Raw genomic sequence first — 24,708 nt, 5'->3', positions numbered from 1 at the left:
GGGGGTGGGAGAGGAGCCCAGGGCAGGAAGGGAGCCGAGGGCTCTCTGTGCCCCTTCTCTTCCCCAGGGTACCCTACAGCCCCACCCTGCACAGGCTTCAGATCCAGTCCCTCTGGAGATTCATCTTCAGCCCCAGTTCTGAGGCTCATTTTTGTAAGTCCTGGTACGTAAGATGTCTCTGCCCCCTTGGGTGACCGCTCCCTGTTTCCCCCAGCCCTTAGACACAGGGCTCAGAGGGCCTTCCCTGCAGACCTTACAGACATGCTCCTGTGGGATTGCTCGGCACTGCCAGATGGGTCAGGCACATGTCCCAGACGGGGAGCACATGGGGCTGTTTGTACACGTATCACCGATGGCTCCGTCCTGTTCAGTGTTTGGAGAAAGGACAGAGGTTGACAGCATCAGACAAGCTGGATCCCTGCCAGGAGCATGTGTCCTTGAGGTCGCTATATTAACAGCGTGGCTGCTTCACTCTGCCTCGACCCAGCACTACATTCCAGCCAGAGCCTAGTCTGCGTGATGAGTCCATATGTCCAACATACAGCTCATGCTCCAGCAGGATCACACTGTAGGGAGTGAAGGACATGTCCCAAAATTGTCAGGAGCAGGGGACGGAACTGAAACTTCATCCAGAAGGCACTGGGCCAAGCTAGGAAGAGACAGCTGTTACCCAGGTGGTGGGGATTCCTATTTCCTTGGGAAAACGGGTATGGAAAGAAGCAGCGTTAACTAGTGGTTTGAGAATGGGGCAGGGAATCAGGGTCAGGTTCCCGAGTCCTACCCCTGGCTCTGCTGCCAACCTGCAGCACGACCTTGGGCAAGTCACCTAACCACTCTGTGCCTTGGTTTCCCATGTGTAAAATGGGAGGTGATGACAGTAATCAGTGACTCCCAGGCCAGTGGGATTGACTGATGTAAAGCTCTAAGTGCCAAGTATCAGCAAATTCACATTCCCTAGGAACGTGCTGTCAATATGCTACACACCATGGTCACTGGGAACCTCATGCCAGCGGAAACCAAGCCCCTACAATGAGCTAAAGAATCTCCAACAGCTGTTCACAGTACAGGGTCTATGACACGCAGCGGAGCAGTTCAGATTACATCCACTACTAGAAGACAATGGCATGCACAAATAAGCCAGTGCATCACACTACTATTACTACAAGGGCTCCACTCCTGTTTACTGGTTTAATTCCCTGTCCTTCACTTCAGAGGCCTAGTGGATAGAGCTGGGACCCAAGAGACCTGGGTTCTATTCTTGGCTCTGCCACTGGCCTGCTGGCTGTCCCTGGGCAAGTCACTTCCCCTCCCTGTGCCTTGGTTTCCCCATCAGGAAAGTGGGGATAACGACACTGACCTCCTCTGTAAAGCGCTTTGAGATCTGCTGATGAACAGAGCTATAAGAGCTGCTGATTATTGTTATTAACTGCACGTCCCCAGAAAATGGAACTCCCTGCGAGTCGATAGTTTTAACTGAAATGTCCATGCCAACACACTTTCCAGTCGTCGTCCGTTCCCTCGCCGCCCCCCCACACTCTAGTAAAGCTTGGTTATTTTAAAACATGCAGAAACGCCATTCTGTCTTGGGGACAGCACCTTCTGCTGCACAGCCCTTGCCTGATGCAGGTGGCGGGCAGACAGTGCCAGGGGAGGGGAGCGGGAGCCCCTAATCCCTTGGAAAGCATGTGGAATTCTTTTGATTTCCACCCTAGCTGTAATGGGATTGGGGACGGCCAATGAGAACAGAGCACTGGCATCTCCTCCAGAGCATCAGGGTACACTCAGCTCACTGTACTGGGGGTGGCTGGGTTCTCCCTTGGCCGTGTTCAAAGTGGGGTAGGAGGGATAGATTTCCCTGCCTTTGCTGGGGCTCACCCCTGGCCTCTTTGGATCTTCCTAAAGCGCCCCAGCCAGGAGGCCTCTGATCTCTGGTTCATGATGATGCTTTGCACTAAATGGCAGGCAGTTTCCAAATATTTTTTTTCTGCAGGAGGAGATTCCCAAAACTCTCGCCTCGCTTCCCCCTCCAGGGAGAAGACCCTCCCACACGTCCCATTTCCCCACCCCTGCCAGTTCCTGAGTCCAAACATGCTTTCTGGTGTGTGCCATTTAATTATCCGGTGAGACACAGCGGCAGATGGAAAGGAGTTCCCCAAAGCAGATGCACAGGAATCCATGTGCAGGTGGACAGCGTGAACAGGCAGCTCTTCCCCCCTCACCCCCTCACGCACCCCTTAGCTTTGCCGCTCTGCAGGGCAGGGACTGTGCTTCCCTCCCATATGGACAGCGCCTTGCACATTGTGCATGCCATCAGCCAACACACAGCCAGAGCTACCCACAGCCGTGGCATCTTGCATAGAACAACTTCCCTCTGAGCGGAACCCATGCGGATGCTGGTACACTGCATGGCCGGGGCGGTCGTTGCATCGCACTCTCCAACAAGTTTCCCTGTCTCTGAGCTCGCCATGCCCCCCGCCCCGCTCCTGTCAAAGCCAAAAGCCAGACACCCTCGAACATCAGCGTGTGATTGGGCCCTGCTAAATGAACACTTGCACAAAGGGCGGCGTTAGCTGCGGGTTGATGAAGCCCAGTTGTTTTCACAGCCTAAGTAGAATGCACTACAATTAAAAGGGCTGATAATGCACAAAGCGAGGAGCCACGTGCTGCGTTGAACGCTGCCCTACTCCTCTCCTTAGGCTGCTGTTGCAACACATCATGAGCCATGACATCAGCCATGGCAAACAGCGGGCATTGCTGCCAAAGGAGATGCTGCCCCTGGTACTATCCAGCACTGCAGGGAAGCAGAAGGGCATCCACAGCGGAAGAGTTCAGCTCTCCCTGCACCGACTGAACGGGAGAACCAAGCTCATCAGCTGGCTGCCACGCCGGGGAACAACTGTGACAGCCCATTGTGTCAGCGGCCCAGAAAACATGTTCCACTTTAGGGTCCAACCTACTCTCCCTTGCTACGGCAGAAAAGAGTTGCGTTAGTCACAAACCCATCCCAGCGTTTCCCACCTCAGCACTAAAGCCATTGGATAGTCTCTGGCTCTCCCAAATAGGCCCCCCGTCCAGCAAGGCACTTAAGCACATGCTCCCATGAGCAGTTCCCTCTGATTCAGGGGAATTCCCGGAAGTGCTATGTTGAATCGGGTCCGTAGCTCCTAGAAGGCTATTCCTCCATGCACATACACAGACCGTGGACATTGACCTTTAAGCTCAGGCAGCCCCATTCATGCACAGGGATCCACAGTGCTTTGCAAACGTTACTCGACACACGTTGTAGGAATCCCATCCCTGATCACGGGAACGCAGCCAGCTCTAGAGTGGAGCATGGCAGCTGCAGATGCAGCAACAGGAGTGAACAGCAGCAGCTTAGGGCATGAAGTGAAGGAGAGGTCTGCATCCACTTGAAATTGCACAGGCAGGATATAATTATCCCAACTGTAACGTGACCAGGACACCGGCGCCAACGCCCCTTCCCACATACGCAGAGCCACGAGATCTCTAATAACCGCAAAAGGTCAGGCCCTTGGGTTTACATGCTCAAAGCATGGGTTTCTGGTTCTCTCTCGGTACCTTACGTGGCTGCTAGAGTCTAATATGGCCACAGCTGCCCTTTCTACAACACCCAGTACTCCATTCCCAGACAAACAAGGGTTGTAGGTATGGCCCTGCCAGTGCACTGTATTTACGTACAGCACAGCTAGAAATACGGCAGGGTAGAATCCCAGCTCCGTAATACTCATACGGGCTCACCTAGGAAATGGACCAGCGAGACGCAGAAACTCAGCTGAAAGGGGAGACAGATAGACAGAAGTCTGAGCCTTTAGTGGAAGCTGCCGAGTTTCACGGCTGAGGAATTTAATCCAGCTGCAGCCTGTGCTGGTAGCAACATGTCCAGATGTAACTGGCATCTCACTCTCCATACGTCCTTGGTGAATTGCCCTGGATTTGCTCATCCCAGCCAGTACACACCGGCTGGATACACTAAGTAAGTAAGCTCCAGTTCAGAGAACCATGTGTCTGGTTCACATGAGCTCCCAGACTGGAGGCGAAGGAGCAAAAAGAGAAATCCTTCTGGATGAGGAAACCTTGGCCTCCCCATGCTGGAAGGTATCTCGGGCACAGTCTCCTTGGAGTGGATCCAGAGGCCATTAGCTCAAGCAAACGACGACTGACGAGAGAGCTTGGCTTGAGAAGGACTTTGGGATCTGGCCCCACCCCAAAGTAGAGAGATAGAAGCGCTCCTCTGGGGAGAACCACCGTGGGGAGGGTGCAAAGAGAGCACCAATAAGCAGGTTTTAAAAGCCAACTTTGCAACAACTCTGATAGACCCAACCACAAACCCCAATATTCCCTCCTAGCCTGGGACTTTGGCTCTCGCTTCTGAACCAATAGAAGTGCAGGCCCAAACGTAAAGATTCAAGAGATTCCAACATCTTGGATCTCAGCTGGCCATACAGGCCCCAAACATTGCCATTCACCCATCTACAGGTCACAGAGCCCATCGTGCTCATGCACCCACCCGAGCTGCACCTTTACTTCTCTAAGGCCTCTACTGTCTAGTGTGGGAGGCAGCCATTTTGTGTTCAGTTCAGTGCAGATTGTCACAAAGGTGCCCACACACACTGGGCTCTCTCCTGGAGGCTTTGCTTTTGTTCTTTCTTGTTTGTGGTTATGCTTCATCTGAAACAAAAGATATTCAGGCTGAACGTCTGTGTTTGGTCTTTGTGTTTGGAAAACACAATGCTCAGGTTAATACATTCTCCACCTGACCTTTGTGTTAACTAAGGCTTTGCCCAGGAGTACAGCATCAGAAAAACTGGGGAAATCTTAAGTATTGCTTTTAAGAAGAGGTTATTTAATAAAATAACTCAAAATATTAAAAGGAGGGAAATTTTGCCTAAATCCCCTCGACAGCTGGGAAGAGATCACACAGAAAAGATTGGTTTGGACCACTGACGGGAGAAGGAGAGGAGACTTCCATTCCTCTAGCTCTTCTCAGACAGAAGGCACTTTACAGACCGTACCAACAATCACCAACAGGAATAATTCCACCCACCCCTGAGATGCAGCTGCTTCTGGGGTGGAGCAGGGCACCTGGTCCACAGCTCACAGTTACACAACAATACAGTTGATTACAACAATACAGTTGTATTGTACAACAATACATAGAATGCACAACGACAGCAGCAGGACACTACCATGTGCCACACACAGGAATCCAAATGCCTGCCAGGAGCCCTGCACTGACTCTAAGCAATTCCTGAAAGCGAATTTAACTGAAAAATATAGAGGAAATTCTGCTTCCCAGCCATTTCTCCTTTGTGGCACAGGCTCAGCAGACGGAGGCAAAGGTCTAGACTACAATGCAGGGCTAAGAAAGCGCAGAGCAGAGAGGTTTGGGAGTTGGTTTGGGAGGCATCCAGCTGGTCCCACTGACGGGGGTGCCCAACACTCGTCAGTGCCTCCCTGGTTGTCACAATGAGACAGAGCCGGATCTGCAACCGAGGTGCTACTCGGTGCAAATCAATCTGGAGTCACTGCTGCGGACACAGAGCTTGCAAAAGCGGACAGCCACCAGCACCGTGGGGCCTGACCCAAACACAGCAACCTCAGCCTCGGCTCTAATCACTCCGACTGGGGCACAGGCAGCTCCAGTCTAGCTCTCTGCATGCCAGTACCACACAGGACACAGCAGCTACCCACCAGGCCTGGAGTAAAGCAAAAGGGTGCCATGGACTCTAGCCACTGCAGCCCCAGGCCAACAGCAGCGGGGTATGGGGGGGTGCACCCCACACAGCAGGATGAAGAGACCTCTCCGCTGGTCACCCCTGGGGACGGAGCATCACAGTGAGTTACAGCCCCAGCCTTTCACTTCCAGGAGCCTAAACTCACGAGAGAGAGAGCTGGGGCTTGGCAGGCTCTGCTGTAGAGAGACCCAGAGCCAGGACAGACAGGGCGCTGCAGGTCAGAACTGAAGCGCCCTGGCAGGGCACTGGGGGGAGCAGGACTGGAACTGGAGAAGATGCTGATCAGAACTGAGGGCCACTGGCAGAGCTGCGGCTGCAGGAGGGATCCAAGACTGAAGTAAAAGTGCAGGTTAGGATTGAGGAGCCTCTGCAGAGCTGTGGGATGCCAGGTCAGGAACAGGCACTGCTCAGGGAGGTGGGGAGGGGCTCCACCCAGTCCCACAGCTGCACGGTGGAAGCCGGCAGTTGCCTGACCGGAGTTTGCATGTCTTGGGACAGTGCTGCTAGCTCAGGAATAAGTAAACACAAGGGCTCGCTGGGTGTTTCTCTAGAGCGAGAGAAACTATGTTTCATGCCAGACCTAGGCCTGAACTCTCTGTGCTCTGCAGCTTTCAGTGGACTCAGCTTTTGGAGGAGCCTCCAAACATCCATCTCAATCATCTCCACCGCAATGCCTCAACTTGCCTGCTCCCTCTGCAAACGATCCTGCAGCAGGAGGCAGGGAAACACCCAGTTCGGGCAGCCCCCTTCCACCACCACTGACTTGCGGGAGAAAAACGAAAAGCAGGGGTTGTTGGGGAGGCTAGTCAAAGGGGGTGGAGATGGGGAGCAGCAAGGACCAGAGAGATTAAAGTAGAGGAAAAGCCGGTTTATCTTTCTCTGCAATGCTCAGTCCTGGGAGCCTCGGGGCTCGCCACACACAACCAGGTCTCTCCCTTCAATCTCAGCACCATCACTCACCCCCAGTCCAGGACAAGAGATGCTGCATGCAACCTGCAGGGCCTCCAGATAGGCTGTTGCTGACACACACCCTCATGGGCTTGTTTCTGCAGCATGCACCAGGATACTGACCAAGGGCATGCAGATGTGCTCAAATGTACAACCAGCCAGGGTGTGTGCATTTGTCTGTCTGTCTGTCTTCCTCCTGCAGCCTTCTTGCTGTAACTGAATTGGTGATCCCCTTGGGATCCTGCTGTAAATCTGAATAAAGCTAAAGAAATGGAAATTCTCTTGAGAAATGTGCTGTCCAACTGGCCTAGGGGCTACGCTGCAGGTGTTTGCTACAAGAGGAAAGGAATAGCTACAATAAAGAGCATCTTAGAGCAGGGCTTTCAGCAAAACTCGGCTCTATGCAATTTCATCTATTTCCAGCTCACGTACTGACTTGCCATGTGGTCTCGGAGAAGTCACCCTCTGTACCTCAGTTTCCCCTTCTGTAAAATGGGGAGATCATCATCTCCCTCCAGGCATACTGTAGCATCTAAGTTACAACAGAGGCAAGGTGAGCATGTCCCTGTTTAGGGGACTTGTGCTACCACCTGCTCCAGTTCTCAAAGCCGTTTCCTGGCAAAGGGCAAAGCTGGTGCTCCCATCACAACCCAGCTCTCTCTCTCTCTCTCTCTGTCTCTCAAAATGGTGACCATCACCATCTGGTCCCAAGCCATGTGCATTTACATAGGGCAGCTGGAAAGCTGATTAGCTACGGTTTGCAAGTGCTTCTCTGAAAATCCCCGTAGACGTGTATCTTACATTACAAGGGGGATCCCAAAGCCCTCAGCCTATATAGAACACCAAAATTTAGCCACTTCTTAGGTAGAGGAAGCAGCCAACTGGAGGGCTAGTGGAAAGCTTGCTGCACAGCAGTGGTGGAGGGGGCAGATTTTGGCCATGGATAAACACCATGGGATCTGACCTGAGTTGTTAAACGTCTCAGAGCCCAGCTCACAGCAAACGGTCTGGGACTCCACCTATTTCAAGACAGGAGAAGGGCGGAGACACCCCTACTGAGACTTGAAACCGTGCCACTGGGGCATCCGACCCCCAGTGTTTGTCCAAGACCCTGTTTCAAAGCAGCTCAAACCATTTTCTGTGAAATCCTCTCCTTCCTTCTGCACTGGGCGCAGCAGCAAGGGCAGGTCCCATTACCAGAAGTGGACCAAAGGCCAGAGGCTCCAAGGAGACTGAGGGGGGCTCTGTGAGCTTCATCCTCATGGCTCCTCGCATGGCATTTGCTGGCTAGGAAGGGCCCACACTGCACAGGAATTAAGATCCCAGCATTTTGCCTCTCATTAGAGCCAGTTAAATAACCAGTTAGGTGGCTTGGGCAGAGTTAGCTACCCTAACAAGCTCCTTCCACACTGGGAAGGACGCTGATTCTTTCAGGCAACACACATGCTGAGTCTGCTCACCTCTCACCTATACACATCTCCTCTAGGGGTGATCCATTCACCCACGATTCATACTCTGGGATAGCACAGGCCAGCCGCCCCCAAGGGCACCTCCATTTCCTCACCCATCACACCTTCGCTTCTCTACCTGCCCCTGCTCACAGCCACACCCAAACACACCCTCGCCTTTACAGCACACACCGTTCACTCTAAGGCCACTTTCAGGAGAACATCACTTACTTGAAGAGATTTTCATGTCCTTATCTCACAAGCTGGTCTAATGGCTGGAGCACAGGACAGGCCTGGCAGCCAGGACTCCTGGGTTCTATTTCCTGCCTCCTGACCCTTGGGTAAATCATTTAGGCCTAAATGTTCAAAAGCACCTGCAAATTTTGAGTGTCCACCGGAGACATCTAGGACCTAATATGCAGAGGCGCTGACCCCTCTCAGATCCCATTGGCTGCAATGGGCAGTGAAGGAGACTATTTGACAATGACCTGTGGCTAGGGTGGATAAAAATCAATGATTTTTTTTTGTTATTTAAATCGGATTTTTTGGATAGGTTTTTCCTCAAAAAGAATTTTATCTAAAGATAGTTTTAATTAAGATACGTTACAGGCGAGTCTCATCTTACGCACATTTAACATACGCAAATTCAGCTTTGCGCAGTCAGCCAAAAAAAAAAAGAGAGAGAGAGAGAGAGAGAGAGAGAGAGAGAGAGAGAGAGAGAAAAACCAGGTGCAGGTGATGCCGCCCGCCATTACACTGAAAGTAATTTTGACGATTCGTGATTTTCGCTTTACGCGCTGATTGCGGAACGTAACCCCAGCGTCAGCTGAGACTCGCCTCTATAGCTCAAAGATCTCTCGTCGTGGAACAGGGACTGTAAATTCTAATTCTATCCTATGAGACAATACATTCATGTCATGTTTAAGAAAAGTTTTGTACATGAGTTCCAATAGTTCATGGATTAGGGACTCGGTTTTATGGGGCTCCAGGGGCTTCTGTATAGATGATTTAGGTGAATCTTTCTATCGACCCAATGGGACTCGGTGCTCAGCCTAGGAGATGCCACCAGAGATGCTTAGTTTTGCGGTTCTCAAACTGTGGATTTGTGTCTCCAGAGGTAACATGCTTGTTAACAGAAAAAATGTTTTTAAATAAATAAATAAAGAGAGAGAGAGATGAGAAATAACAGATCTCAACCCTATTGTCCCTCTGCAAATTTGGGTACACAGAGTCAATCCCTTACCTCTTTCTAAAAGCGCAAAGTTTCAAAAAGTTCAATGAATGGAAGATTGTTAGGGGCAGAATAGACCTGAACAAGGAAAAGAAGTCTGGAGATAAATGTGAGACAGGAGGGACAGGCAGTAGAAACGGCTTGAGCAGCATATTCCAGAAGTCTTGAGGTCTTTCTGATTTGAGATCTAGCATACCATTCTCTCACTAGAAGGGAAAACCTATAATGGCAGCAGGCGTAAAAGAGACCCAGTTTGGGAATAAGAACCATTCAAGAAATATATGTTTACTGATGATGTTTTAAAGAAAGTCACACCAGTGAGCTGGTGGAAGTCACTTAAGCACTTGGATTCAGACTGTTGAAGTGATAATCTCACTTTTACCAGCAGTAGCTTCTTCTGCCTGTGTAGAAAGAATATTTTCTTCCTTTGGACTAATTCATTCCAAATTGAGAAATCGTTTGGGACCTGAAAAAGCAGGAAAGCTTGTTTTTCCTTTTCCAGATTATGAACAAACAGGAAAATGAAGGTGAAGACGACTGAGTTACCTGCAGAAGCCAATATTTTAAATTTCTCATATTGGCCTGGCTGACACAGTTAAATGGAATTTTTTTTTAAACCAAAAATTAAATCAACTATTTTAGTTAAAAACAATTTTAACAAAAACATACCTGATATAAAAAACTTGAATGTTTAACTAAATTCAAAAATTCATATGCTTGTTTTGTTAAAATATTAGATGTTTGCTGTTGAAGAAAAAAAATCCAGAATACATAATGTTGTTGTTTTAGTTAAATAAAACAACCTTAATGTCTGTCTGGTGATGTTCTCCTCCTAATACAGCATGGCAAGAAAATCCTCCAATTAATGATTAACCTGTTGAATTGGAGATAGTTCATCTCCCAGTGACTTCATAAATATCTGCTTCAATTACCTTTGTTAAATGAAATAACCAAACAATCATTCATATTCTGATATAGCTGTCAAACTAATCTGAAAAGTTTTCAAAACAAATCACTTTAAAAATTTATAGTGTGTACCTTCTAAAAATGAAATCTACGTCTGTCTCTGAGTTGTGAAGAATAGGTATTAAGGTGATAACAACCAACAAGAATGCACTTTTATGTAGAAATCCAGGATTAAATTGAGTCTCCCTGACTAGTGATTTAAATCAAATCCACCCTGCCTGTGGCCCAGTCCTATCACGCTTAGCCAGTTCCTACTTAGGCTTCAACAAGAGTAAAAACCAAGTCAGGAGCCCAGGTTCCTAGGTTAAGAGCACAAGGCTTAGCCCAATATCAGAATTAAGGTCGGGGGGACAAACACATTTCCCCCCCTTTTAAACATTCTCTTCTATTTGCTAAAGGAACTTGTCTGGAATCCACGCCCTTGTTGTTCTGAGAGTCTTGTATCCGGATTTGCATCCCCCTGGCACACAGCAGCAACAGGCTCTTTCAAGGCCAGAGGAAAAGTGCAACAATATGTCTGATGGCATAGCAGCAGTACCCCTTGCAGTTACAGAGACTACTGGCAGCCCCTTTCCAAAACCATTATTTTTCAAGGGTTGCAACCTGTGTTAAACGCCTCGCTGGGCTGAGAGGTTCAGAGCCCCACACCTCAGCCCAGGAAATCTTCTCACAAGGAATAAATAATCCAGGTTCCCATTTCTAACCCCAATTAGGATTCAACATGCAGAGGGAAATATAACGTTATTGCAACACATACACCTGCTCTGGATATGGCCGTAAGTGGAAAAACAACCTGGGTATTTTTTTTTCTCCAACCAGTTCCCCCTGCACACATGGAAAGCTACAGCCTTGGCACACTAGATTGTAACCAGGCAAGAACCACAAAAGAATAAGCCTTGATGCAATCCACTATAGGAATTACTATATTGGAAAAGACTGGTGGTCCATCCAGTCTAGCAACCTGCCTCCAGCAATTGCTTGTACCAGCTGCTTTAAAAGAACGGAACACACTTTTTTGTGCAATACTGGCTCATCAAATTCCTTCCTGACCCCAGTTAGTGAGCAACATGTGCCCTGAAGCCTGAGGATTGGTGGCCCCTTGGAATTTCATCCAGTTGCAGATGTCATTCTTATCACAATATTTAGCAATTCTCTGCTAGCCCCCCTGGAAGGCTCTAAAACCTTTACTAATATTTAGGGATAAATCCTCACAACGTAGCTGAGAAGTATGTAGTCACATTATCACCCCCAATTTACTGAACAAGATGGAGACAAGAACAGAGATGCTAAGTGACTTGCTCAAAGTCACACAAATGTCAGAACTCTGGTTTCCTGAAGTCCAGTTGCATGCTCTGGCCACTAGACAATGCTGCCCTCCCTGTGAGTATTTCTACATTATACAGCAAACTTCCACAAGTTAATTACATGCCATGACCATAGCACCAATAAGCAGTAATGGCTTCTACCAGCTCTACGGTCTCCACATTAGGCCTGGCATCGGCGCACATTAAAAGCAGGAAACGTTGAGGCACAGAAGTGTAACTGCAGGGCCTGATCCTACAATCCTCACTGAGGCAAAGTGGGAGTCAGGATCAGGCCCCAAGGGAAGACGAAGCACCCGCAGTAACTCAACGACTCAGCCTTTCAGATTTAGGGGCACACGTTCGACATCGCTCCAGCACTGGGTTTAGAAAAGCTGCAATATCTTGTGTCTCGGCTCCCCTTAATATAGCTGTTCCATTCCATCAGTGACCTCAGCCTCATTCCTCCTCTCAACGATCCCCACCCCTGTGCCTCTGCCTGCCCTCCTGAGAAAAGCCACCTAACAGGTTTTAAGGTAAATACAGATTTCCTCTGGAGCCGGAGCCGAGCAGGAGGAGCCCAGGCCCTGGAGAGCAGAGCGGTGCAGACAATAAGGAGACTGAAGGGGTGGCAATCAGCAATTTTGCGAATACAGACTAGCCCGGCCACTACTCTGAAACCAATCAGCAAGCAGACCACTTCAGACTGTGATCTTGTCAAAGAGCTGTACAGGGTCAGCTCCGGTCAGAGCACAGATGGGGCTGAGAGGGCCAAGGAAAACCCAGGGTGTTGCACAAAGGGCTGCCAGTGAGTGAGCATGCTGAGTCAGGATTGAACTAAGGCACCAGCATGGTGCCAGAGGACGGGGTGTTCCTAGAGGTGCTGACGAGGTCATGACCCCCGGAGACAGGAGAGATTCCATAATACTTTCTTCTACAGGTTTAGATACACGTGGCCCACACACCAAGGCTAATGCCCACTGCCTACCTATATACCGGGTTCGTTTTCAAATGGATGCATTGTTCTTCTTCACTTCCTGTCCTAAACTTCTGAAGTGTTGCAGAGCGCTGCTGTGCTCCACCCACAGCTGGCTGCATTTCAGCCCCAGGTGAAACAAGTCATATATTGCATGTGGAGGAATTAAAGCTGCTCTGTAAATATCAAATACTAACGTGAAAGGTCAGCGACTGGATTTCCTGATCCTGATTCACACAGGGAGGGAGGCAGATTACTGACATGAGCACGTGACCTTGCACACCCTTCCACGTGCAGGTACTTTACCACGCAGCCAACAGCAACCACATGTGCTCTCTGTGCACTGAGCCAACACGCAATCAGGACTCCATCACTCACATCCTTGCACACCCTGCTGCCCATCACACATGTGCCCGTGCCCACATGCTTATCACATGTGTCCTGCCACACAGAAAGGCCTTACTATAGGCACATCAACCCCCCCCCACATGTTCTCACACTGGATCGGATACTGCAGAGTTGGGGGGGGGGGTGGCGGATTCTTATTTGAGGTGGTGGCTCCTGCTCTCTCTTACCCAAGAGGAACAAGACCTATGATGCCAGCTTTACAGCCCTCCTCTGCAGCTTCATCCAGGCTCTAACCTTCTCCCAGTGGACAGCAAGAGCCTTCACCATTGCAGCAGCTTGCTGCTGTCCCTGCCAGCAAAAGAGAGAGAGGACAGAGACGGTGGAGAAGTGCAAGAACAGGCCTGTCTCTACTAGGGTTGCCAATTTTGGCGGACATATTCCTGGACGTTTCATCACATGACATAAGCTTTAATTAATCTTTAATTCCTGGAGACTGCAAGACAATCCTGGAGGGTTGGCAACCAGTTTCTCCTTATGGAACCTGCTGGTGGTAGGACAGGAAGTGGGAGCAAAGCAGAGGGAGGAAGTGAGGGAGGCTAGCAACGGGGAGCTGCTAGGCACAGCACACAGAGGCTGCTTCCACAACAGGCTTCCCACAGGAGAAGCTTTGTGAAGCTGTTAAATGGGGAGTCCCCTCCCACCCCTCTCGGGAAAGGAGGAGGAGGTGCCCCCTCGGCAGGACCCAGCCTGTCAGAGCTAAATCCTGGAGATGGCTCTCCTGCGAGAGGAGCCCCATTCATCATCACCACCTCTGCAGATCTATCCCAAGAGCATGAGTTAGCATGGGGGAGGAGAAGTGTTTTTTTAGCCAGTGTCAGCCAAGGTCCTGGCCAGCCAGCACAGCAGGCCAGGTGTCTCCCCACCACGAGCCCCAGGATTCTGGTGCCCAGAGGGAGCGCCTGTACTTATTGTGACAAACATGTTCCCCGGCTGCTGAGGGTTGAACCCCCTCTTATCAAGTTGCGGTTTATACACAGACCCAGCCCAGATTCTTTGATTGTCTCTCACTGGCTTAGTGCACCTGGCGGTGTTAACACAGCCGGCTAGGCTAGAAAGAATCACCGCATCTGTGCTGGCTTCCTCAATAAACCATTCAGAGGTGGGTACAGCAAGGGCCTGTAAGCATCTGGCCTTCTAGACCCAGACCATAGGGACGGTCCCCTCACAAACATCCGACCCAGGAAGCACCATGCCCTCCCTTCTCCAAGGCTGGGAAAGAATCTGGCCATAAGCATGGCACGGCTCCTCCTTAGTGTGGGCTACCAAAAGGCAACACTGAACAGCCCCATGGATAACGGAGAAGCTGCAGGTGTGGGTTACTGGGGTCATGGTAGCAGGGATCCACCTCATTTCTCCAAACCCTGCAGCTCAGGGGATTTTTGAAAGCAGTGTATCCCCCAGGGAACATGGACCCAGCCACTGGGCAGAGCCATTTCAAAGGAAATTACTTCTGTGCTGGTGAAAGGGGTTGGACCAGCAGCCCTACAGACTGGACTCCTCCAGCGACACAGTGGCTGCAGCTGCATTAGCTACCCAGGAGGCAAGGGAGGCAGAGGATGGTTCTGTCTTTGTGACCCATTCAGTCCTGGCCTTTCTATACAGACTGCAGTGCCCAACGTGATGTTGGTTCCCTATGGGAAATAAACTGAGCCCACAGAGCTGTGACGGTCAGTCTGTTCACTTGCTTTTACAGAGCAGAGTTACTAGCTACCTGCTTCACATGTTCAGCTGTCTCCACCCTGCAGGGTTCAGGACACTTCCCCAAATGTGTGGGGACGCGTCACAGACCTGGCAAACAAAACAATTAACCATCAAGCTGGATCGCTGAGGGGAACACTCCCCAGCACTGTCTGACCAAAGCTGCTACTCCCAGATAGGGTGACAAGACAGCAAGTGTGAAAAATCGGGACCGGATGGGGGTTAATAGGCACCTATATAAAACCAAGCCTCAAATATTGGGACTGTCCCTATAAAATCGGGACATCTGGCCACCCTACTCCCAGATGGCAATAGATGATCCAGTTCTTTCAGACTTCTTTAAGCACTGGGGGCCACAACAAGCATTGCGGAGCTGTCACCGGCAGCCCTCAGCATTGGGCCATTCCTCCCGAGTCTGTGTGCTGCGCGCCGGGGGGGGAGGCTCAGCTGCGGACGGTGCCAAGAAGGAAGCAGTGTGAACGCGGAACCCGGTGCTCGTGGCGACCCAGCAGCAGCTGGCTTCACTGGCCACCTTGTTTCCGTTGGGTGCAGTTTGGCCAGAAGCCACGTTCCGCTGCCATGACTCAGCGAGCGCCTGGTGTGCCCCTCCCAATAAGGAGATCAAGAACTCCCGTCTCCATGGAGTTCAAGGACTGCGAAGGCCCTTTCAGAGGGAGCAGGGGGATAAGGTGCTGCAAACCCTGTGGGGCAAGGAGTGGGATTCCTCCCAGTGCAGGGTGGGCAGAGTTTGATCCAACATGGGTGCGGGTGGGGGGTTGTTTCCATGGAGGCATAAGAGTTTGTAACTTTTTGGGTATGGCCAGCCCGGGGCAGGGCTGGGTTCTGAGAACACAGCGTCCAAGGACAAACAGAGTGCCAGGTGGGGGAGCGAAGGATCAGGTTACAGGTGACCGGCAGGGCAGGTACAGCCCCAGGAATCAACCCAAAGCGATGCCCTGCCTCCATCTCCTGGGAGGGAGAGGGAACATCCTGGGCTCCTCATTCAGCCTCACCTTGAGTGACCCCATCTCCGGCCCACCTTTTCCTGCGTTGCAGGAGTTCCCCTGCGGTTGCCCCTGCCCATGGGGATCAGAAGGAAATAGATGCCCTGCTAGGGCAGCATTCAAGCACCCTCTGCTGCTTCTGCCCCTGGCCTGAGCACTGGGCCTGAGCTGCCTCTGCCCGGAGCACTGGCCACAGCAAAGTGAAACTGACTAGGTTCTCCCAAAAGCTTCCTTCTGGCCCTGGCTTGGCATCACAAGTGCTGTGTCCAGGGGCAGGCAGAAGGGGAGGAGGGAGGAAGGGTAAGGAGCAGAGAGAGAGAGAAATCAGGAGAGGAAAGGTGAAGAGAGAAGAAAACCCATGGAAAGGAGGAGGGACGCACCGAAGTGCAAGAGGGGAGCGGGAGCTGCATTGCTTGGTGCAGCAGCTGCATGGATTGGGGACTGAATTTGGACCCTCTGTCCACAGACTCACAGGGGCTGTGAGCATGGGGGAGTGAGAAACACTCAGCATTTGCCAGCGCCCCCCTCTGCCCAGCGGAAATATCTGCAGCAGTAACCGTGGAGGGAGCAGTGTCCTGCAGTGCAGAAGCTATGGGGTGGGGAATGAGAAGGGGGGAAGATGGGAACATCCTGTCCCAAACACCCTCCCTGCCCAAAGAAAGGAGAAAATGCTGAGCCAAACAGGGAGTGATGCAGAACGTTGGGGGAGTGACAGAGACACAGGGTTAGTGGGATGGAAGGCGATTTAGAAGTTTAATGTTGAGGGGAAGATTCTCTCCAATTTATTCAGCTACTGGTCCAATCATCAGTAGTAATTAGCCAGCCTGGTAACTGAAACCCAGATCCATCTCCCTTCCCACATTTGAAAGACCAGGAATGAGGCCGATGGGGAATTACCTGACCACTCAGACAGAGAATGTGTTTAACCCCCTATCCAGGGAAGGGAAGAATCCACCCTCCGCACCCATGTAATCCCCCACACCGGTGTGTCCCCTGCTCCCCAAAAGGGCTGAATCCCTAGCCCCAGAGACCACACCCTCCCTCTGCAGATGGAGAGAGGGTGCCTCAGCAACCTGGCCTGCTCCCTCAGGATCTTCCTTGTGCTCGCCGAACACACCCTGCCCCCAGCCTAGTGATCCCAGCCACACGCACTGCAAAATGCTGAAGCAACACAATGCAAATTCTTTCACTTCATGGCCTCTGTTCCGTTCCCATGGAGCCAGGGCAGAGAACAAACAGAACTCATTCTATGTTTTCTCAGCACCTTCTGCCCGATGCCCTTCCCCCTCTCACTTCACCCAATTCTTCCTTCCTCCCTCCCTCCCCAACCCCATTCACTCTCCTTCTCCTCTCAGCCCCGCAGTTGTAATGTCCCCATCACTGTAACGGCTAGGTCCTTCTTTCTGGTGTCCCACGGGGATGCCAGCAGAAAAGTTCATGTTCAGGGCCCTGCTGCACCAGCTAAGTGAAAGCCTGTTCATGCGCACTTTCCCCACACCCAGCGGGATCAAAGCCAGGCATTCATGGAGTGCCCACTACCGTAACACCTAGGCACCAGAAGGGGAGCTGGCTCCCCTAAAGGCATCACACAGAGCCCCGCAGTGGGAGCATGTCTGATATTCTTGGCTAGGAAGGTAGCGAGGTGACACATCGCTCACCAACCTCATGTTCCAGGCCCAAGGATCCAGCTAGAAAGAATGTGAATCCAATGAGGGAACGGATCTGCCTGGAAATTGGTCAGCCTTCGTATCCCAGGGGAGTGAGGGGGCCAAGGTTGGTGGTGGACATTCCCATGTGGGTTGGTCTCTCCCCTCACTGCTCCCCCAAGACTATTCAGGTCCAGTGCCCCTCCAGTAACTGCTGCTCACTTGGAGAGGGGTTGGGTGCACATCACAGCCCTCTGCCCCACACAGTCACCAAGAAATAATGAAGGCCCAAAGCCAGGCAAGAGAGATCCAAGAGGAGCAGAAAGTTTTCTCCCAGGAAGGCCTAACCACCCACCCCATACAGCCAGGTCCAACCACCCTCCCCATACCCACCCCAGGCCCCAGACTGCAAGGCCCAGATACCCCTCTCCCTGCCTTCCCCAAGTCCCACACCAACTGGCCAGGCTCTTGCCTCCACTCCCCTAGACCTGTTTTACGCCTCGCAAATCTGATTTCCAGATCCTCCCATAGTAATGGGAAAACTGGAACGCACTCTCCACTCCTGGTACCCATAATCCCGTCCACACCAGTTGACCAGTCCAGCACCACTCAACTTCACTCTGCATTCACTATTCTGGATGAACCCAGCCAACTCCCCCAAGTCAAATGCCTACAGAGACCTGCTCGTGGGCTAACCCTCACTTCCAACACTGGACGAGGAGGGCAGCCCTGGCACAGAAAGAGTTTGCCACAATCCTTCCTCATTGCAAAGCTTTGTGGGATCATCCTACAGCCAGTCCCAGCCTCCCCGCTGCAACCTGCACTGAGAAGTTACAATGGCAAGTGGAAACCGAGATGTGGCTGATCCAGGCAAATTCAGACGGGGTGTGAGTGACCAACTGGCGAATGGGTCTTAGAGTCAGTGCTGGGGATGTGTTAGTTTGACCCCCCAAAGTCCCAGAATTCCAATGGATTCTGGTAGTATCCCACAATGCACTGTGACCCAGAATGCACAGAGCCTAGCGGAGGAACATTGCACCATAGGCTCTGACCAGAATGTTGTGCGGTTATTTCCAACAAGCTCAGGGCTGTGTGGATGCAACGATTCACAGGGGAAATGGCTTAAGCCAGCATAAACAAAGTGGTGTGGGTGCCCCCTCTTTTGGGAGAGTTACATCTGTAAAGTTACAGCAGAGAACCACATACAGAAAAAACCTTCTCAGGTAAACAAGCCCTTCCAACTTGCGGGGCCAGATGAGAGAGATGAAGTAGAGAAAGCAGCTCACAGGAGGGGCTAAGCTAAAGCACATGAGAAGGGCTGCATTTCAGTTGTTAAAAATTTTAATTGATCAATGAGGGTAATTGAACAACTTCCCAGGGGTCGTGGTGGATTCTCCATCACTGGGAATTTTTAAATCAAGATGGGATGCTCTATTTCAAACTGGAATTCATTCAGGGAAGTCCTGTGGCCCTTCTGGCTTTATAATCCATGACTTTACACCTACTTCTAGCCACTCAGAAAAGAAATCACCCCACCAGATATGTCCCCTTACCAACAGGTAACCCTCCACTTTTGCATGTTACTGCAAGATTTGGCTTGCAGCCTCTTGGAAGAGAAATACAGGACAATGGAAATACAGCCCAGCCAGGCTGAAATCAGACTGACGTAGAAGAGTATCCATACTGTTAGTCAGTGTAGTTTAGAGTGGTGCTTCTCAACCTATTCCATGGTGCAACCCTGTCTTACAACAGAAAATAGTTTTGGGGGTCCCCAAGCAGCCATAAAGAAGGGAAGCTATTTGAGAACCCACAATCTAGAGGACAAGGCACAACACCAGCACCAGCAACTCCTGGATTCCAATCCTGGCTCTGCCACTGACTCCCTGTATGACCTTGGGCCACTCACTTGATCTCTCTGGGCCTCGGTTTCCCCCTCTGCAAGATACCAACTTGTCTCCCCTGTGAGTTTGAAGGTTACTGAGTCACTGCTCTATGATGTGAGCAAGTGCTAAGAATTGTTATTCCTCCGGCCTGCCTTTGTTCTTCCAGGTGGCTCCTGGCCCCTCTCTGCTCTCCTTCAAGGTGAGCTCCAAAGGGAAACAACGCTGGGCTTGTGCTCTTTTTTTGCTTCTTTATGAATGACAGTCAAGGGGGAAGGAATTCCCAGACAGACTCTTTGGGGGTTGTTTGCTGTGGGTAATACCCATTTAACTTCAACAAATAATTAATGGTGTGGATAAAGGCAGCCTTTGTTACAAATTTGACAACCCTCCCCCTGCAATTAAGGAGTTAAGACTCCAGATCAATTTCGATTAGGCCTCCCAGAGGTGCCCCTGCTAAACCTGACTTGACCTTCCTGATATTTCTAAGGTACAAGCCAAAAACCTCACAAGTCTTCGTTCTCCCTCACAGAGCAGCAGGGAGGGGCACCACCTCATTCTTTCTGAGTCCTTTGCAGGTCACCTTTAAGCCATCCCCAGTGGGTAGTTTTGCTTTGTTTTGTCACTCCCTAACCCTGCGCTGAAGGTTTTGAATCTGGGCCCAGTGCATGTTTACCTTGAGGACAGTCTGGCTAGCCCGTTCCAGCCACACCTGTGCAACATGCTGACAGTAAAGACAGAATGAAGCAGGGGGATCAAGAGTTGTCAGACAGTGTGTGATATCAGCAGGAGCCCCCTTGCCATCCGTGTCTCCCGTAGGGGCAATTCCTCCAAAACACTCTGTCTGAACCAGCACAATGTTCAGGAGTGAGCAGGGTCGGGTAACACACCCAGGCACTGGCTGGAAAATTCACCCACATGGCCAATAGGAGACACACTCCCCTTCTGGAGACATCTTGGGGAGTGTTTATGTACATGGGGGAATCCAAACTCTCCCTTCAAAGACTTTGGCAAAAGATAGGTTGCAACTGGTGCTCTCTGAGCAACCAGAGCTGTGCATGGGAGAATCCGATCCTCAGAGAAGTGACAGGTGGAAAAGACAGATTAGATCCCATCTATGCCCTCTTCCCCCTCCTCAGCCATTATGGGACTGGTCCCAAGAATCACTGCTCTGATTTTTTAACAAATCTAGTTTTAAAATGCCCCAAGTAGAAGAAGGTTTCTAACCATCAGAAAAGGGAGGTTCTGGAACAACCTCCCAATGAGAGTTGTGGGGGGCAAACAACCTGGCTAGTTTTAAAGAGGAGCATGAACGGGATGACATGATGGAGTTGCTTGAGGTGGCAGGGGGCTGGGCTTGAAGGCGTGGGAGATCCCTGCCAGTCCTATGTTCCTGGGTTTGGCAAAAGCCCCCAGAAGTGGGGCACTCGTCTAATGGATCAGAGTGGGCAGAGAAGTGCACACGCTGAAATGGGGGACAGCTTTGCTCTCACAAAGCACAGAATCTGGGATTAGGGCAGCTCCCAGAGGGTCATTCCAAGCCAGGTCTCACTCACTGGCCTCCAGGAGGCTGGGGCTGCACTGGTATATTGCACGCATTGGATATTATTGCTCATTTGCTTGGGTCATACTTGGGTATGAAATGTAAAAAGCAGCAAATGGGAGAGCATCTCAGTTTGTCAGTGCCCACACACGTCTGTTCGGGCCAGCTGGTCTTCCCAGGGGGGAGTCTCCCCGTTTCAGTGATCATTAGAAGGGGGTTAAAGCCCAACTCTCAGACTTTGCACTTGCATGGAACTTCTCTATGCAGAGCACTCACAGCACTGTACCACGACGGGAAAGTCCAGCGCAAAGAGGAGGAGTGAGGTCTCTCCCAGCAAGGCAGTGTCAGAAGCAGCACAAGAAGCCAGGTTTCCTGGCTAAACCCACTCTGCTCTATTAGACAAGAGTGCCCCACTTCTGGGGGCTTTTGCCACACCCAGGAACATAGGACTGGCAGGGACCTCCCACGCCTTCAAGCTCAGTCCCCTGCCACCTCAAGCAACTCCATCATGTCATCCCGTTCATAACCTTATCATGCTCCCCTTTAAAACTAGCCAGGTTGTTTGCCCCCCACGACTCCCATTGGGAGGTTGTTCCAGAACCTCCCTTTTCTGATAGTTAGAAACCTTCTTCTGATTTCCAGCCTAGATTCCTACTCAAGTGCAGACTGACCCCCCCCCCATTCCTGTGTTACACACACACACACAAACACACACAGAGCTGAGGGAACAATTGCAAATGTAGCAAAATCTAAAGGATGGGCCAGTTTCAGTGTCTGAACCAGGACAAAACTATCACAAGAATAATTTCATAGATTTTCAGCTTGCTCCAGTTCAGCCACTGAACTGATGGGGGAATCTTAGTGGGGGAGGGATACCCTAGGGGGTCTGGTACCTCTGAAACACATGTTCAACTGCCAAGGAATCAAGTCCCCTGTCTCCCCTGATACCCAAATCCAGCGAGGAGGGACATGGCCCATTCACCACCCCTGCCCTCAGTTTCTGGAGTTCTTAAACTTTTCACACTCTGAATCCACGGAACCAGAGCAGAGAAAGCAGTAGAATTTGTACCCCACACAGTCAGCCAACAATAACAGGGTATTGTTAGGAGTTTTACTTTCTGCCTTTATACTGCAGCCTCCTGCAGTGGAGGTATCTTCCCAGCTTGGAACGAGGGGGAAAGCATAAGTCAAAGGAAAATCTACTCCTTGCCCTCCCCACTCCTCATGGTGTGGGTTGAACAGAGACATTGGGAGAACAAAAATGGAAATCAATATTGTGCTTAACCAGGGAGAATGAAAAGTCCAGGTAAGAACACTGTGCATGTACACAGCCCATTCACAGTAAGTCACTTTCATACAAGGATCTCAAGACACTTTGCGACAGTCATTAAACCTGGTGCGCTTTTACAAGATGGGGAAACTGAGGCACAGAGTGAGGAAAGCAACTTGCTCAAGACCACACAGCGAGGTAATGGCAAAGGTGGGAATACAACGCAGGAGTTTTGGCTCCCTTCTGCCTGCCCTAACCACTGGGGCCATCCACTAGCTGAGAAGAGAAAAACAAATCAGTAACTAACTCGATGGATGTTAATTGCACTGACAATGCTGAAAAGCACAGGTCTCAGAGAGAGCACAGTGAGAAGTTCACCAGTCCCAAAGCAGATTAGGATCTTTTCAGCTCCAGTGCTCCGAGCCCCAGCCCTGACTAACCGTGGCAGAGCCGGCAAGGTGTCCTTGCAGCAGATTGCAAAACTCCGGGAACCTCAGACCCACCGAGGCTCCTTCCAGCCTCGCTAAAAGAATCCTTGGGCACCTGCACGAAGCCCCCACATTGCGCAGCACCAGTACAGACAAGGCCTCCTACCCACGGCAGCCCCACCTTGCGTACGAGGGCGTGGGCACAGTTCCCCCTATGTGCTAAAGTGCCACCCCAGAGCCTGGGCACCCATCTGCCAGCAACAGGCTGTGGATCATGACTGCAGAATACCGTTGTACTGTGCATGAACCATACCAGCCCTGCTGGAGCTGCCATAAACAGAGTCCCGCCCCCACCCCACACGCGGACTGGGTTCCTGCCTCAGGCTCCTACCTGTCTTCAGCTTCCCTGTGCGGCCAAAATGCCAGGAGGACCTGGCCTTGGCATTCGGCGGGTTCCTCTTGTGGTGCGTGTTGCCCATGGTGCCTGTGTGTGCAGGAGGCACTTTCCCTCCCCCTCTCCTGGGTGGAGGAAGCGCGGGGTGCTACATGACTGCACCAAACAGGCTTCACCTTGGCCTGCTTCCAGCTCCAGAGAGCTGGCGCTCAGCTCCGGCTCCCATCCCTCCAGCCACGGTCAAGCCCTCAGATTTCCACAGGCTGCACTCTCCCTGAGCCCCGGAGCCAATCAGGGCGGACACAGAGGAGGGGCCTCCAGGAGAATAGCTGGGATGGGTTGTCCTCTCTCACCCTCCCTCTCTCTGCCCCTGCAGCTCTGCTCCCTTCCCGCGCTCGCTCTCTCTCTCTCCCCACACCCTGCCCCATCCCCGTCAGGTTGGTTGCAGCGTCCATGGTTCTGCCAGGGAGTGGGATACAAAGTGGGGGATGGCCAAGATTGGCTTTAGGATTCGGTGGGCCCACCGCGAGGTGGCTCCTGGGGATCCTGCCCCCACCAGCGTGCAGCACAGCCCCCAGGCTCACATTACATCTGGGACCGTTCCCCATGAACATCCCCTCACCCCCATCAGCCAGGGTGGGGTCACAGCTCCCAAAAGCCAGCTCTGGCCATCACACACCCATCCAGCCCACCCTCACCGCTCTAGTGGAAGTGGGAGCAGAGCCAGGCGAGGGCAATAGCGGAGAGGTCCTCGAAAGCAAGTCACTTAATCTTTCTGTGCCTCAGTTCCCCATCTGTACAATGGGCACACAGAGGGCTGAGATGATAAATACATTAAAGGCAGCGAGGCGCTCAGATACTACAGAGATGGGGGCCACATAAGTAGCCAAGACAGGCAAACAGGTCTTATATACAGACTCCCAGATAGGAGAGCACACATACAGCCCATTTGCCCTCTGCAGCCCACTCTTCACATGAAGCTACAGCAATACAATACAAGGGGGGATTGGATACCGATTAAATGGAGGTCACTTTGTGCATGGACACTTACATCGCCGTCTGCCTGGCTCGTGTCACCCAGTGGCGCAAATTAAACCAACGTGAACCAGGTTGATCGTTCAATAAGAGCGTCCACACACACAGCTGCACTGGTTTGAATGAGCTGATTCAAGAGTTAACCCAGTGCAACCTCTGTGCAGAGAAGCCCTGAGGCAGGAGACTGTGAAGGGCACTAATCCAGAAAAGCAGCATGTCAGATTCAAGGCCTGGCTGAAGTGTAGCTTTCGCCTCTTCTTTGAATTTGAAAATGAGATGGTGTGTCAGAGCAGGAGGGGTCAGCTGGTCAGAGTCACGGGCACACGGGACGCACTCCCTAAGGACAGTGTTTACGTGATTAATCGGACATTCTGCTAAGGAGGAAGGACGGCTTTGTGGCTAAGGCACAGGACTGGGAATCAGGAGCCGTAGGTTCAATTCCCGGCTCTGCCACGGACACGCTGTAAGACCCTGGGAAAGTCACCATCTCTGAGCCTCAGCTCCCGGCAGTTCAATGGAGATAGCTCCTCCTCCTTTCCTCCACACACAGGCTGACTTAGACTGAAAGTTCAATGGGGCAAGGACCTAACACCATGGGGCCCTGATCTTGGATGGGACCTCTAGGCATTGCTGCTTTTGTAATACAAATAACTAAGAGCAGCTGCACCCAAAATCTCAGTCTGTTTGGTGGCAGCTCTGCCTTGGAGGATGCTGGGGATGTGAAAGGATGGGTGAGCAACAGCTTAGCCTCTGTGATCCCATTGCTCGCTACACCC

General features: G+C 51.4%; 1 protein-coding gene across 2 annotated transcripts in view; it reads right to left on the bottom strand.

Moving 5' to 3' along the window:
• Positions 1 to 24,708, bottom strand: part of NHSL3 (NHS like 3) — a 55,701-nt gene that overhangs the window by 19,811 nt on the left and 11,182 nt on the right. Inside the window, exon 1 of one of the 2 annotated variants that reach the window (XM_073317736.1) lies at positions 22,895 to 23,120. The exons of the other annotated variant lie outside the window; for it this stretch is intronic. Coding sequence (XP_073173837.1) covers positions 22,895 to 22,982 — 88 coding nt within the window. The 5' untranslated portion in view covers positions 22,983 to 23,120. Of the gene's footprint in view, positions 1 to 22,894; positions 23,121 to 24,708 lie in introns of those variants that run through there. 2 annotated transcript variants of the gene reach the window in all.

This window comes from Lepidochelys kempii, chromosome 19, assembly GCF_965140265.1.
Source record: "Lepidochelys kempii isolate rLepKem1 chromosome 19, rLepKem1.hap2, whole genome shotgun sequence".
Classification (NCBI taxonomy): domain Eukaryota; kingdom Metazoa; phylum Chordata; order Testudines; family Cheloniidae; genus Lepidochelys; species Lepidochelys kempii.
The sequence above is the reverse complement of the archived record's forward strand: the minus strand, read 5'-3'. Positions and strand labels throughout refer to the sequence as shown.